The following is a 16,894-nucleotide window of genomic DNA, read 5'->3' as shown; positions in this document are numbered from 1 at the left end:
CGCCATTTAAGTAAATCAACGTAGTTTTTTTAGTTTATTTTTATTTTCTAAATTTAAAAAAAAAATAGAATAAAACTCACATGCCTAGGCCCAAGCACGAACTGACGCATGTCAACAGGGAGGGTGTTCCGTCACGAAAGTGTACCATCGTCAGACAACGTGCAGATGGATTGGTTGGACCCATATAATGGATGCCCAGCCCTGCGGGCCCATTCATTCTGACACCCCTGAGTAACAGAAAATCTTAAAAATCAAGCTTTGACAAGTGCACTATTCACATTTACTCGAAAACCAGCATTCAGAAAATCAACATCCTTTGACTATGTATGTAAAAGAAAAGGGACAAAATAAATAAATAAAAGGAGAAAGATGGAAGACTGATACTATGGGGTTGTTTTTTCAAACAATCAATTGATTGCCATGTAATGTGCCATTTGCCTTATAGCCTTTCATGCAATGTCATCTTGCATTATGTTTTAGTTAAATTAAAAGTCATTTTCCACACCAAATTGAAGAGATGCTGTAATTACAACATGCACATAAAGATATCAAATCATTGCCTATAAAACATTCAATCCTCATTTCATACATTGATATGAAATAGAAGAAACCTCAGCTCCCATCAGAACTAATTTTGGACCCAGGATAAGAGAACAAACGTACAGTATTTTCAAAACTAAGCTGTGCTAGTTCTTCTTCAGATATTTCAAGCAAAGTTGCCACATATTTCAGTACCTGAAAAGACCACATGCATGATTTCTGATGTCGCCAAAATCCACTTGTATCAGACTAATATGTAGCCCATACTTACATTGAGAAGGTTAGCAGGATGATTCAGTGTTTCCTTAGATAATCTTGTTGCTTCTCCCGCTTGATCACTAAGCTGGTCACTTGGCTCTCCCTTAGAAGCCAAAACGGATACTGGAATCCACGAACTAGTGTTTGCAGTTGGCAATCCATCAGGTGAATCTGTCTCAATTAAAATTCTATCTTTCGGTACCTAAACAAAATTCTGGTAGGTCAGCGAAACAAATCTAGTTGATTCTTGTTTTCAGTAACAATATTCTAAATAGACTTGCCGATAGTAGCAGTTTCTTTGCTTTCTGTGGCTTCATGGATGTCAGGAATCCAGAAAACGAAAAATATGAACCCAACTTTGCAAACCCAGAAACTGATTCTGCAGATCCCATATATGAGTGCAAAATAACACCATCAGGGAAAGGGCCAGTGCGTCTGATTACAAAAATAAAAACATTATTCCTGTTACCAGATAGATAAGTAAACATATATTGATGTAGATGCTAAAGAATAAAGTTATTTGATTTTTTTTTCGCAGGTATTATCGACATGACAATGTTTCATTTACAAGAGCTTAAAATGCCTCATCCTATTGTAAATTGTGCTTCCTACAAACAAGTTATGTAGAAAGTTAACAGAGCAAATTGGAGTCGATATCATCTAAACGCCATCGCCATTAATTTTGCATCCAAGCCTCCTAGTTGTCTCTGATAAATCAAGTTAATAAACTTGAAAAAAAAGCAGATAACTCGATCATAATCAAGACAGTCCTTGGTAGATTGTCTAGGTTGATTTTTGTGGCTGCTATTATATCATTCATAACTATACTTACGACATTTATTGAATAATTTATTGGATTAAAATTCAGTATAACTACCTATCCAACTTAAAGCTTTAGGTTTCTGGTTAACCAAGTTCAATTTTGATTCTGTTGGTTATTGTCCACAATCACCATGTTTCCCCTCACAATAAGAATGTGCTTAAAGAAAAAACAAAGACAACAGCATAATCATGAAAGTTGCAGTAATTTCTCACAGAAACAACAAAGGGGAGAGATAATCAAGAAGCGGCTCATTATCAGGGTACCCATAACAGTAAAGTGGGGTTTTGATCAGTAGAAAACATGGAAGTTTTCCATGAATCCACTTATGAAAGGTGTCTTTCAACAAGACCCCGTCAATTACATATAAGATAATTGCTACTAGCTACATGCCTGATTTAAAACTTGTGGCTACGAACTGCACAATGAACTGATAAACATTCCTCGAGTTCATGAACTTTATGCAAAGGTCTGAGCTATGATTTAACAATTCTTTTTGCAATTTGTTGCCTAGAAAATAATTTTATTTCAATAAGAAACAATTTTACTTATGCTGTAAATATTGTAGAATAATTGATTGTCTGAAATATTAACATGTTCTTTTTAGCTAAACAGCAATCAAATTCATCATCTATTGGAGGTAAATAAGGGAGTCAGAATTTTCAATCCTATTTAATACATAATAATTGAAAAAAATAAAATTGTCGAAGTCAGAATTTTGATAGTTTGTTATATTTTTAAAAAAATAGATAAAGACATTTTAACAGTTCTTTATGTTGTAGAAAAAATCAATTAGAATCTTTATTGGGATAATTAGAATTTTCTTGGGATTAACAAAATTATATTTTATGAAAAAAATACATAATCAAGTTAGGATCCCATGTTCTGATTAACACAATTTTCTTTTTGATTCTCTTGGTGAGAGTTCTTCTCAAAGAGAGTTTCTCTTCGAGATATTTATCTTTGCTCACTCCATCAATTTCCTTCTAAATTCTGTGGTGATTTGACAATTTGATTTCTTATTATGTCAATTAGTATTAGAGTCAAAACCTAGTAATTCAGTATCATGATTACCCCTCCGCTTTCCATCATCCTCAAACTTTGGCATCACCCTTATCCACAACTCTTCCCACTACTGCTCTACTTCGATTACGTTCTAAGCGAACTCTCGTGCCTTCTCATTATCTTTGCGCTCTGTTGGTATCATCACCGTCTAACAATCTAACAATGACCGGCTAAATCACACCAACCCTCTAGGACACTACTATGACTTGCTATCAATAGAGGTTGTCTGATCAACGATGCAAGTCACTCTCATTTGTGATCATTTTCTTTTCCATACATCTGTTTCCTTGTCAGCATTAGATACTTCTAATCTTCTTCCTTGAATATTTGCAAGTACCATTAGAACCTACAAAATTTTCAGTACTAACTTGATACCAAAGCTATGGAAGTCCAGAAATTGAGAACTAAGTTAAACCCTTACAACATGATTTCCAAAAGGTCTCCAAAAGCACGCACACAATGAACGGAAACTGGTTTCTTTAAATCTTTGGCAAGTTGAAGTTGCTGGCTAAAAACATCAACCTAAGAGAAAACAAAGCCAAATACCAGATGAACAAAAAGTTTAATTAAGATCACTACACTGATAGTACCTGCATGAGACACGTAAATGATAGATTTTAGAAATCCCGATCAGATTAATCTACTAATCTTAACTAAAGACTGAACAAAATACTACCTGTTGTGCAAAATCAATTTGTCTTCCATGTGAACCTTTATCTAGGCCAATCTACACAATTTCAATCACAAATTCTTAATAGGTATTTGGACAAAAATCATTCAGTTCAGGGGTAGTACACCCTTTTTTGTGCAATCAGCTAAATGTAAAGTATATAAATATAAAAAAAGATGGCTGGTTCAACATGATTTATAGCATTTAAAATGTTGGTACCAAGATCCCGAGTTTACAATTGGCACCAATACTATTATTGAATTGGATGGCAAGATGTTGCATTTAATTGTGCCAATATAAAATATGATCAAATGCAGTGGGCCCATACTGAACAATATGAATCAGCCCCAACCTCATATTCCATTTTGCAATAAGTGACACATGGAACAGATCAATTGTAGTAATGTAATTGGAAAAAAAAAAGTAACATTTGAATATTGGATGATCTAGTAAAACATGATTCAATACTGATATCTGATCCTTAAAAATTGTAATTAGAATGGAGATCACCCAATATTGATATATAAAACAAAAAATATAATTCGTACGTAATTTTAAATAAATTAAAATTTTCATTTGAAGAGTTGCTTTTAAATAAAGTAAGAAAAGATCTTCTTGTCCACTCATAACCACCAATTGAAAGCCTCATTTGTCAACTGATTGTCCTTTTTTTTGTAGTCAAAAGCCCTGTGTACTCATAATTGCCAATCAAAATTGACCATTGGCATCCAGTTGTGCTAGCCTGAGGGCTACAAGCCTACAACTATGTGCTGTTCAACATAATGCAGTATTCCTTATCACGGTTGTCTTCATGTATTAAGGTTCATCTGACACCACAATCAAAACACATTTTGCAATCATACTAAAAAAAGTCAGGTTCATTAGAGTAAAAAATTTCACCTGACCAAGGTGGTTGATTTTAAACTATCTTTGATGGAAACTCAGTAATCAAAGCTGATGCTCAATAGCTGAATCTTCTTTGTCGATATTTCAAATCTACTCAGAATTACCACTAGACCATGTTGATCAAGCTGTAAAAATTTGAGCTCATGCTAGATAAATGTATACTTATTATTTGAGTTGCCAATATTGGAAAATTGTTTTGTTTGCATCAACAGGGGAATGGGTGCTTATCTTAGAACATTGGAAGTATTAATCATTGAGTTTGATGTACTATCTCCCTTTACAACTGATGTCGACAAATTATAATTGTAGTGAGTGACCATTTTCAAATACTCTGTCTACATTGTATTCATGAAGACTTGAAGAAATTATAACAATGACTTTTGGAAAAATTTATATACTATTCCTCCCATTTTTTTCATTCATTATAATAAGCTCAGTATTTAGTGATTCAGCCCATGTAAATCAGACTTCACTTCCTAAATTTATTTGATCTTTTGGTAGGGTCTCATAAAGCAAAGGTGGTTGAAGGAATCAAGGTGGCGTAGTAGGTCCAAGTGATCATTGATGAAGTTCCTATTGCAATCACCTCGATCATTCTCATGCAATTGACTGGGTTAGACATGAGAAACATCAAGTAGCTCACATTATTCAAGCTCAGACACAAAAGGCAAACCTAGGAGAACATAATTAGTTTGGAGAGTTGTGTACCTTGTCAACTTCTTGGATCTTCAATACCGGAATCACATATCATATTATTCATTTATTTTACTTATATCATATGTTCAAGGTCTCAGATCATCATTAACTTTGCTCAAACATATGCAGAGGCAATTGGTATGACCTAGTCTCTTCTTTACTTTGCAAATGTCATACTGTTTGCATTTTCCCAAATGTCCTCAACAAAGTTTTGATCAATCAACTTAAAGGTTTTAAAAAGTATATATAGACAATATATGGTTGAGTTATTGGATGATGTAACATGAGTTATGCGGGCATATATATGGTCTCATTTAAATAATATCCAATATCAATTTCCCTCTTATGTAAGAGCGTAACCAATCCAAAAAAAAAAACTTACAATGTGATGATTAACATTAAAAAAGTATTGAATGCTCTAAATGCTAACATGCATAGATATATTTTAAATCACCATATAACTATTCCATAACATTTATCACAATATACTTTAGTTGAGGAATCTATTCCCTTCTCATTTTCATGATTCTTTTTCACTTGGATGAAACAAAACGCAAACTGGATAAGCCAATGGCAGATGGAAGAATCTTTTGAGTGCATATACATTACGCGGCTAGCTGGGACATGTATATACTAAAGAATTGGATAGGAATATGGGCAATACATCAGGCTCTTAAAACATTTAGTCAACTTGTGAATTAGATTGCTCAATAGCTTTGATTTATTTATTTATTTTTGCTGTTGTTCAAAATTGATAGTCAGATGAATGATTGACACAAGGCACAAGTATCTCTGTTTGGTAGAGTTAGATTCTTCATCCCTCAAGGGGAAGCTCCTAGTGCTCTTTTGCAAGATCCCTTTCACTAAACTTGTGCTCAATCTGGTGAACTAGGTGGGAATCATGGCGAAGCTTGATAAGGCAAGGTAGGCAAAGATCATGCAAGTGGAGCTTAATCCTATGGATTAGGCAGAGATCGAGGTAGAGATCAATCTGATGAAGATTACTAGGGTCAAGAAAAGAAGGAAGGAATTCAACAACAACAACCAAGCATTTTCCCATTAGGTGGGGAAAGGAAGGAAGGAATAGAAGAAAGAAAAATAATTTTCCTTAACGTGCAGTCAATAGTCAATCTTTTGATTAACGGAAGGGACCGCTTGTTTTAAGTCATAATAGGCAGCTAAGATTGGTCTTGTAGCTGTATGTAGACTTATAAGGGTGTGAACCGAGTAAAGTTGGGATCTCTAATCATATTCAGTCAATCAGGGTGAGCATTAGTCAACTGCAAAGTTCAATTGATTTGAGAGTCAACGAACTAAGAGTTTGAAGAATAGAATGTTGTTGCTTGAGCTCTTGACGGCTCGCTCCAACATATTGTCAAGCTAGTCGTTGACTATGCAATAGATACTTTTGCATGATTAGTTGACTAGAGATTGGTTTAGATGATTAGAGGTGGGCAAAATAAAGCTGTTGCATCCTTTCTTATAAAAGCTCTTGGGGAGCTTTGAGTTGATATGATTATATTGAAGTGAACTAGAAAGTCTTCAATTGTTGTGCCTATATTGTTTAAAGGTCTCTACGAGTTTCAAAGAGGTTGAATGCATCAACTCAATCACCTTGATAATTTCTTTCTTATTTAGCTTTACATTTATTGTATTTAGTTAGAAGAAATCACTTGTAAACATCCTAGGCATGGATTTTAAAGGTGTAGGAACTTGATGCTAAAGGGTAAGTGAATAGCGTTATAAATTTTATGAGCAGATAACAACTTAAAAAGAAATTGAATCAGAATAGCACAGCGGAAATAAATATTACATAGACTAATTCAATCAACTAAGACAAAGCAATATAAGCATGCAAGAGATTTAGCTAACAATTAAGCATGCAAGCAGTTGATCAATCAAACTAGAAATGTAGACACACACAACAATAATAAAAATATGATTCTTATTTCTAATTTACCCTTTAGGGAAAGCCTCTAGAGATGAAAAACCTTACAAAAAAGAATTTAAAAAAGCACAAATACAATTAATATGGTAACATAAAAAGAAATGAAAATGTTACTCGAGTGTTGCCGATCAGAAATGTAGCACATGTTGCAGCGCAACACAGAAGACGAGAGAGCACTAAAGCACTAGAGCACATGAACAAGAGTGAATTCTGTGTAAATGCGTGATTGAGTAATTTTCAAGCTCTGCCTCTAAGCCCTTTATATAGCCTTCTCCCGGTCGACTATAAACTTCTTGGTCGCCTGGGTAGATGTTGTCGCAACTCTTATCAGTTAGATAACGTTAACGAAGCTTCTTGGTCGATTGGACTCCCTCTATGCCTGGAGAGGTTAACCTTGATCTTGACCCCACTCAATTAGGTTGTTGATAATGTCATCTCCTAGAAACAACTCCGGTCACCCGTATCCTTCAGTCGCCTGGACTTGATACGATTGCTTGGAATCTCCGAATTCCCTTATCGAGAGTTATCAATAGCCACTCGCCCCGGACTCCCTCCGACAGCCTGGAACTATCAAAACTTACTTTCTTGTAGTGGTTACACGTAATGAGTATGATAGAAAATGTAAAGTTACTCGCATTTACGTTGGATCTAAATGTTTAGGCCCCACTCAAGCTACAACTCTCAGATTCCACTTGGACTTGTCCACCAATCTCCAACTCCCAACTTACTCCACTTGGACTTGATTCACCTAACACCTAGCTTGGACTTTCTTGCGCTCCAATCAAGACTTAGCTCATGTCTGACTCTCAATCAAGTCTTTAGTTGTCTAGTTCCACTAGAACTTAGTCACTACCAGACTCCCAACCAAGACTTCACCACATGTCAAGTAACTTGCACTTATACGCTTGACACAAATTGTAAATCACAACTAACCTAACTTTAACCTTAGTTATACATAAAAACTCTGATTTTTCCAAGCACTAACAATCTTCTCCATTTTGACCGTATGAAAACTAAGTTAAAGTTAGTAAACAATAATCAAAAATAAGTTTTAGCATTTATATTCAATGTATGATAAAAATATAATTAATGCAGTCATATATGAATACAACATCAAAAAGAAATAATTCCCCTTTAAATATTGTTCTCCCTTAATCATATAAGTTGTTTAATTGGGAAGTTAAATTTTTACCTCTCACAAATTTAAAATTGACTTCCACTCCAGTTTTTACGTATCTTCAAATTTTTAATACATCAAAATGGAAAATTTTGTAAAGAAGAGATAAAAATAAAACAATGCATCCAATCAAGTAAAATAATTCAAGATTAATTAAATAAATCAAACATATTTGTAAGAAAACAGATCAACTATAAAAAAAATTCAAGTAAGTCAAACCCCAGTTAAACATTCAAATCCAGGTAAAGTAAACGGTAAGTTAAGCCAATAGTCAAGCATAGTCAACAAGTCAAGATAAATAAAGTAAACTGCAAATCTGGACTATAAATAAATTTACAAGTCCATAAACAAATTGCAAGTTCATAGTAAAAAAATTAAGATAGATCAGTCTGGTCCAAAGGTGGAATTTGATGGCTTGCATTCTAAGTACTCAATATATCCATTATCTCCTTTATTTGGGCCTCCAAAAGTTGAAATGTATGAATGACATCCTCCTCTAGGCGAATCACTCGGACCTCTAATGTCAATGATGATGAAGGTGCTGCGGTGTAAGAAGTACGGGTAGTTGTGCTACGGGCTCTGCTAGGATCTCATCAGCCTCTAGATGGGTATGCCTGTCATCCTTCCATAGTAAGATGTTTCTCTAAGGACCATTTTGGCTAGGTTAAACTATCTAAATCCTATCATGTTAGAATTATTTAACGGTTGGATGTTTCCTCCATAAACATCAACCTTGAAAGATGCAAAGATGAGAGTCAAGATGTGACAGTAAGGCATAAAAACCAGATGATTAGAAATGGTACATGCATGATAGATGGAGTTGAAGATATGCAAGCTTAAGTTGATATCCAATTTTAGCGTGCCGGCTATACGCTTTCAGCTGTGTACCTATATTTATCTTCCTCAATATCCGTGGGACCAGCTCTAGAGGGGGTTGCTGATGTGGCAGTTCCACATTTTTTAAGTTGATATCCAATTTATGTCAAAGTGCATATAAGAAAAAGAAGTAAAAAATCACATTATAGCTAGACTTCGGGCTTGAATTGATAAAACACATGAAAACTTTGTTCAAAACATAGTATGCGGCTTGAAGTTTACTCGAACGGAAGTTTATAAGAGTCGGATTTCGATTACCACCAAAAAAATATTTGTAAATCATATCTAATGAAATATGAGCGAAAGGACTAGGAAAAGGCAGTCTCATAGTTGGAAAATAATCGAGTGTATAGGAAGACGAGCGAAGCTCAGTCGGTCCCTAATCAGATCGGGTGTGAATGTACGTTAATACCTCTGACTCAAGATGTAAATGTAAGATCATCAACTCTAGTTAAGTTGTTATAGAATTCGTAACATAAATCAAGGTTGATTGTTTGGTCGCAATAAACCAGTTTAGACAAGCCATAATGGGATATGATTTCGAAAATGTCTACACAATGATCCGAAAAGAATTGTCAACTAAGATATTTAGGAGGCATGAGAATGTAGGTGGTTAATTAATACCTAAGCCTAAAGCTTTCAAAAGGAAACCTAGAGTCAATGGAAGGATCAGTTAAAACCTCAGTGAATCTACGTCTAGGGTTAACAAGAAAATATTCACCAACTAGTAATAAGGGAAGAAATAAGTTCATAAAGAAAATAATTACCTAGACATGATGATTTGCAAGAGTAGAGACTTGAACTTGAGGCACAAAATGAAGATGAGCTCAGAATCGAAATTTAAAAAAAGGAAACCAAGTTTTGGATGAGATTTTAGTGGTTGTACGCGGTTGTATATATAAGGGTACTACAGTCGACCGTATAGGGTCACAATCGTCCGTGTGCCAAAAAAAAATTCTACAATTATAATTTTATGGAGTTAAATTAATGTTATTAATATGGTCGTCCGTAAGCAGATACAGTCAACCAAATCTAATTTTTATCAGGATTTGGTTAATTTAGTTCAAATTATTTGTCCTTTTTTAGCACCTGGGCGCCTATATATTGTGCGGGCGACCAAAGGGTGTTGACTTTTCAAGAAAGTAATATTTCTAGCTAAGTTTTTCAGTATCTTAAGTTCATATGTCCAGTCGTCTGAAAATAAGTAAACATGCAATTGAACAGAATTGAAAATGACATTTATGAAAATATCTAAGTTTTTATCAAAATAATTTATTTTTTTCAAATCATTTTCGAAATGTCCAACTTTGATTTCGGGCTTGACTATGATAGAAGTTTTTAATCGGTTATTCAAGTTAAGAAAGAATTTCAAGTTTAATTTTATGACAACTAAGTTGTTTAATATGAAAATTACTAACTTGATCAATATGAAGTTTCTAGCCCCAATTTATGTTGATGTACTAATATAAGCATCAGGAATCAAAAAGGTCGTAACCCTAAGCATCTCATGCCTTTCTACATTTTTCAAACATAAACAAATTATCCCTAAGGTATTTGTGAGGTAAGGCCAAGGCTAAGTCCATTTTGTAAAAATGAATAAAGCAAAAATATTATATACAAATATTAATTTTGAAATCATATTTGAAAATAATAGACATGTAAACATGATTTGAGTCAATCCTAGTCTAAGAGATCTAAGAGTTAGCTTCCGTAATTGGAGCTATAACATATTTCAATTTATCAATAGGGTTAACATAGCAAAATTAGCATTAACCACATATAAATGTTGTTTATGTAGCCAATAAAATTTATTTTCTACTTGATTGACTAAGTATGATTTCGGAACCCAGGCTATCTTATTCTTTGCATTTCTTTTGACTAAGGTAAGAGACATGATTTTGACTCGAGCTAAACTCAAGTCCAGTCTTGTTATATGCAGCTCGTCTGGTCCCAAGCATCATATTTAAATAATTAGAACCAGACATAAACTTGCTCAACATAGACTTTAACTCACTAACTTGGTTTTTAAATTAGAGTTTTCTTCCTCAAGCTTTGACACTTGAGTTGAGGTTCCAACTTGACTAACCTGAGTTAGTGAATCTAAGTTAGTGATTTCCTTAAGGTCTTTGACCTCCTTAGATAAAGTCTTAACCTTAGACTTGTATTTAGCTTGTCTTAGTCAAGTAAGAAATAGTAGCATACAATTTTTCAATACGTGGATCTATTACCTCATCAACTGACTCGTCTAAGTCTCTAATCTGACTTGAGTCAGATGCTAAGTTGTATCCTGACTTATACTCTGAACTTGATGCTTCTCTGAATGCTATCAGTGCTAGTAGGTTGACTTTGTATGAGTTTGGTTCGGATTATGATGGTGATTCGTCCCAAGTTACCTTTAGGGCTTTCTTCTTCTTCCTCTTTTCAGGTTCTTTCTCCTTTTCTTCTAGTAGAGGAATGTCAGTTTTGAAGTAGCCCTTCTTCTTGCTCTCAAAGCACGTACGTTCATAAGATCCTTCTTAGAGATTTCCTTTTTCACGAATCTCGAGTGAACTTCTTTCGTTGGATCATTCATTTAACTAGGTGTGACTTCTGAAGATAGATCATCTTCATCGATTGTTGATTCGGCCTCGAATTCTGACTCGGTCTCTTCTTTAGGGTTGGATTTTGTCTTAGATTTCCCTACAATCAAAGCTACACCCTTCTCTTCTTTATGAAGATTAGTTCATTCATGGAGTTCAAAATCACAAAAAAAAATCATCTAATTTTATAATAGACAGATCCTTCAACCATTGATGCCCATCTCCTTGGAAGTGCCTTAAGTGCATACCTGATTACATGGATGTCGTTTAAGATTTCTTTGAAGCAGCTATGCAACTACTTACCGATTCATTTTCCTTCATTTGGATGCTTTGGAGATGATTTAATAGCAAGTCTTTCTTAGCAATTCATGAATAGTTGAACCTTCGTGCAACTCGATGGGCTTATCCCAGAGTTGCTTAGCGTTGGTGAACGGACCTACTTTACTCAATTGTTCCTGAGTTAGCCCACATTACAATGTAGTTGTAGCTCTAGCATTAGCTTGAACTTTACTCTCTTTTTTTCACCTATCCACAGAAGTCAACGGGTTGCCCAGTTCATTTGTAGGTATTTCAAAGCCCATCTTTATTATGAGATAGTTCTCTATATTAGTCATGAGATAATATTGCATTCCCCCCTTCTAATATGCGAAATTGTCATCATTGAAGAGAGAAGAGCAGGTTGTGCTGAATCCTTCCTACAAAGACATTTCTCAAAAAAAACACAAATTTGTTCAAGTTGTATTAAGGTCTAGGACAGGATATGGTTTGGTTTGGATGGGGTATGGTTGTAATTAGGATTTGGATTGGGTTCGGGCCAGGCTCAGATTATTAATCAATTTAATTGTTTGTTCCATCTCCAAGCACAAAGTTTGCCCTATGTTAAATTCAGATTTTGTTTTGGACTAATTGAGCAAGAGTTTCCTAAATTTGCTTCAAAGTGGCGGCGAGGCACAGGAGTCTTCTTGATCGAAACAATAACCACTTCCTAAGACAAAGCTAACTTAAGAATCTAGGGCTAAATCAACTTTAATACAATGTCTTGGTCAAACTAGTTTAGAGTAAGGTGAGTTAGCTTCAACTATATTCACTTGACTAGATGTACCAGATAAGATACTCCTTACCCAGCCTATACATGCACCTAACCAGGTTTGCCTAACATACTATCAGCTCAACCGACTCTAATACAAAATTGTAGGATCGAACTCAACGCTAGGGGAGTGAATAGTGTTACAAATTTTATGAGCAGATAATAACTTTAAAAGCAATTGAATTAGCATAGCATAAATAAAAATTACCAATCAAGTAAGACAAAGCAATGTAAACATGTAAGAGATTTAGCTAACAATTAAGCATGCAAGCAGTTGATCAATTAAACCAGAAATGTAGACACATGCAGCAATTATAAAAATACGATTTTTATTTCTAATTTACCCATTCCAGAACACCTCTAGAGATGGGAAAACTTTACTAAAAAAATCTAAAAATTAAGCACAAATACAATTAATATTACTCGAGTGTTGCCGATTAGAAATGTAGCCCAAGTCGCAGCGTAGCACAGAAGACGAGCGAGCACTAAAGCACGAGAACAAGAGCGAATTCTGTGCAGTTGAGTGATTTTCAAGTTATGCCTCGAACCCCTTTACATAGCCTTCTCCCAGACGACTGTAACATTTCGCCTGGGTAGATGTTGATGTGGCTGCAACTGTTATCCATTATATAACGTTAATAAAGCTTCTCGGTCGATTGGACTCCCTCCAGTTGCCTAGAGAGGGGTCAACCTTGATCTTGACCTCACTTGCTCGGGTTGCTCATAATTTCATCTCCCGATTGCCTGGAAGCAGCTCCAATCGCCTATATCATTCGGTAGCCTGGACTTGATACGGTCGTTTCGACTCTCCGAATTTCCTTGTCGAGAGCTATCGCCAATCATACGACCCGGACTCCCTCCAACCGCCTAAAACGGTCGAACCTTGCTTCCCTGCACTAGTTACACATAATGAGTATGATAGAAAATGTAAAGTTATTCGCACTTACGTTGGGTCTAGATGTTCAACTCCCACTCATCTAGACTGAGTTGTTAAGCTACAGCTCTTTCCACTTGGACTTGTTTACCAAGCTTCAGCTCCCAGCTTACTCCACTTGGACTTGTCTGCCAAACTTAGCTCCGAGCTTACTCCACTTGAACTTTGTCGGCCAAGCCTTCAACTCCTAGCCGACTCCACTTGGAATTGATTCACCTAGCATGCAGCTAGGACATTTTTGCTTGGTTTCAATCAAGACTTAGCTCATGCTCGACTCCCCATCAGGTCTTCAGTTTCCTAGTTCCACTAGGACTTAGTCACTAGCTCCCAACTAGGACTTCACCATATGTCAAGCAACTGCACCTACACACTTGACACAAATTGTTAGATCACAACTAACCAAACTTTAACCTTAGTGATACATCAAAACTCTGGGTTACACCTAACTTAACCTTAGTAGAATTTTTATGGGGTTGACTCACTAGACAATTCATATGTTGTGGAGTTGGATACATGGAGTGTATTAGTATTGATATTATTGTAGTTTATTTTTATTCTTATTTCCACTGCATTTATACATGACTCAAATTGTCATATACACACACAAGCACCCCATGGATGCTAACAAGGCTGTTTGTCTTTGGCTTGCAAGAAAAAGAAAGTTTTATTTGTAAGTCACCACCTATTCACCCTTCTCTAGTCAGACTATCTCGTCTCTGAACCATAATCACTGTTCTTGATAGATAGAAGCTTCTATCTTGCACTATTTGACCTACTCACCATACAGGAGTATGAACAAATATAATATAGCTGATTTTTACCACTAAAATTTTAATTTCTGTTTTAACTAATGACTTGCTTCTTTAAATTACAGTACAGGAATGCAGATGGGCTAAAGGACCATGCCTTGTTACAAACTTCACCTAATCTCTAAATTTCTGTATGGGATGAGTACAAAAAAATTAAATGCTTGATTTGCTTCCTTCTTTGTAATACCTAGAAGTGAGAGTTGATAGACTTGTGAGAATGGTCAAGAATGGACGATGAACATTATTGGCTTTAAAACTTTTCCCAATGGCGATAAGCCAATTTAGCCCATAATGCAACTAACTAGGAATGCACGGTCTCAATTATTGAAAGAAATATGAATATAGTCATGACGAAAATGAGTCAAATAATCTATCATGATGCAAATGTCGAGAATATTTGAAAATAAAATAATTTGGTACTAAGGTAAGTTGACTTCCTATTGTTACCTTCATTTCCCGTTTGCCTATCTTAGTGTATCAATTCCATCAGTTAGCAAGTATGCGAAGAGATAGACAGTCAGCCTTCAAAGTCAGATCATCTACTCTGACACTGAGCGTCATCCACATCCGCTTCCGGATGTGATATAAATAATCAACCTTTAGTTACAGTAAAATTATATACTATATAACCTGATTAAACAAGTATTCTCACTACTTAATCCACTGAACAATTTCAACCATTAGTCTTGACTTGCAGAAATCTTAAAAACCAAGAAAGGAGTATCCATACCTCACCCACGGAAGCTGCTGGCGTGGCGCTGAGGAATTCTCTCAATGACCTGAACCAATATGGGGATCTCTCTGCAACAAACCTATTTGATGCATGGATCATAACAATCGATCAACGTCAAAGAAGAATTTGAAAAGAAGGATGAGGAGTGCAATGAAATTTCTCACCAGGGGTGAAGGCCAAAGCAGGGAATTATGCTAGGGTACTCGTCCCCCATCTGCTTGACGATGTGCCAGTCCGCCTATACGAGGAACGAACGTAACAAGGAAAACGCCCTAAACACCAAGAAAATAAGCAAGGCGTCTAGATACGGGCACCTCGGAGACGCCATTGACGGCAAAACGCTGGACGCCGCAGTCTAGGGCTGTACGGATGAGATGAGGAGCAACGGCCGCGATTCTTCGATCTTGGAGGTGGCAGTGGGCATCGAACAGCCTCAAGGCTTCCGCTTGGCGGCCGACGCCAACGCCGCTCATCCTCTGACTCGCCGTGGAAGTGGCGAAAACTTTGCTCCGATCCGAGTTCGAGCGAGAAGACCGAACTTTTTACTGGGGTTGCGGATCGGGTTTGTGTAGTCACACAGTTTGTCTTAGATCCGCAATGAGGATTAAATTAGGGGGTAAAGTCAAACTTATTCTTTGCTCAGCTTCTTCAGCTTGGATTAGCTCCTAATAAAATTAAATAGTTTAAATTTGATTTTAAAAAAATTATTTATAAATTAAATAAATTTATTTCGAGCTCGATTAAATTAATTAATTATAATAATTAATAATATATTATTATATTTATTATTTTTTGATATTTAATATGTATATATAGAAATATATAAAATAAATAAATCTTTTTAACGAATATGTTCATGAGTCTTTTAAAGAATATGTTCATGAACCTCTAAAATGAATATATTCTTGAGTTCACAAATCAAAAACTATTAAATTCGAGCTCGATTTGATAATATTTCGAGCTTAAAATCAGGCTCGAATTTAGTTCGTTAACTTAATCGAATGAACTCAAATAAATTTTTTTTGGAACCAAGATCTGAATAACTCATAAGTCGTAAACGAGTTAGTGAATCGGAGTCAAAATTCATAAACCCTGAATTATTTCTAAATTGGGAAAAAAATCCAATTCAAATCCCCTCCCGCCTTTAATTTTGGACCTGCACGGGCTGGGCGTTAGGAATTGTCAAAGGAACTGATATGCATTTAAAATATAAATACTGAATTTCAAAAAGTATCATTATATTTCAAAAATTAATAGCAACTGTGATATGTGATCCTAGTTTTTAAATATAAACATTAAAATAGTACTGAGTTTTAAAATATTCTCGACGGAAAGGTTAAAATAAAAAACAAATATGGGTTAAAAAAATGTGAAGTGCTCATTTGAAAATTCCGTAATTTTACATCCGCTTTAATCAATACGGGTCCCGCAGAATGGGATAAGATTTTCATAATTCTCTCTGTTACGCAGGGGTGTTACAATGGGCCTGCTGGGCTGAACATGCATGATATCAGTCCAGTCAATGCATTTACATGTTGAGCCGAGGATGGCATGGTCCGTAGCGTGGGGGCGAATCCTCTTATCCTTAAAAATTGGGTCAATTCATGAACCAATCTTTATATTAATAGGAATAATAGATCTCCATCGGTTAATAGATGGGGTCATTATCTTCCACCAATCTCTTTGTCTCGGTCCAGAAGCAGACCAGGATAAGAGGATCAGAGGATCCGGTCCCCCGTAGGGGAGCGGATCCTCTAATCAGTAAAAATTGGATAAATTCATGGTTCAACCTTTAC

The 16,894-nt window shown here is 35.5% G+C and overlaps 1 protein-coding gene across 2 annotated transcripts; it reads right to left on the bottom strand.

Annotated features, from left to right (window-relative positions):
• Nucleotides 1–474: 474 nt before the first annotated feature.
• On the bottom strand, nucleotides 475–15,654 carry LOC122046943 (uncharacterized metal-dependent hydrolase YabD-like). 2 transcript variants are annotated; one of them, XM_042607902.1, is made up of 8 exons: nucleotides 15,413–15,653; nucleotides 15,263–15,336; nucleotides 15,096–15,177; nucleotides 3,360–3,410; nucleotides 3,105–3,205; nucleotides 1,080–1,233; nucleotides 812–1,000; nucleotides 475–735 (listed from the first exon to the last, which is right to left on the bottom strand). In XM_042607902.1, the coding sequence occupies exons 1-8, from the start codon at nucleotides 15,569–15,571 to the stop codon at nucleotides 613–615; spliced, it is 933 nt and encodes a 310-aa protein (XP_042463836.1). In that variant the 5' UTR covers nucleotides 15,572–15,653; the 3' UTR covers nucleotides 475–612. The 2 variants fall into 2 exon arrangements, with proteins under 2 accessions (XP_042463836.1, XP_042463837.1); XM_042607903.1 differs by lacking the exon at nucleotides 3,360–3,410 and having other exon boundaries at nucleotides 15,413–15,654.
• Nucleotides 15,655–16,894: the final 1,240 nt, after the last annotated feature.

Source organism: Zingiber officinale, chromosome 2B, assembly GCF_018446385.1.
Source record: "Zingiber officinale cultivar Zhangliang chromosome 2B, Zo_v1.1, whole genome shotgun sequence".
In the NCBI taxonomy this organism is placed as follows: Eukaryota; Viridiplantae; Streptophyta; class Magnoliopsida; order Zingiberales; family Zingiberaceae; genus Zingiber; species Zingiber officinale.
This window is presented reverse-complemented; position numbering and strand designations above follow the sequence as displayed.

Coding starts and splice junctions, on each gene's coding strand:
- LOC122046943 (XM_042607902.1), bottom strand. CDS start 15,571: ATGAGCGGCGTTGGCGTCGGCCGCCAAGCGGAAGCCTTGAGGCTGTTC. Junction 1,234..3,104: donor GACCTTTTGGAAATCATGTT/GTAAGGGTTTAA, acceptor TTTTGTAATCAG/ACGCACTGGCCCTTTCCCTG. Junction 736..811: donor ATCCTGCTAACCTTCTCAAT/GTAAGTATGGGC, acceptor TGGTCTTTTCAG/GTACTGAAATATGTGGCAAC.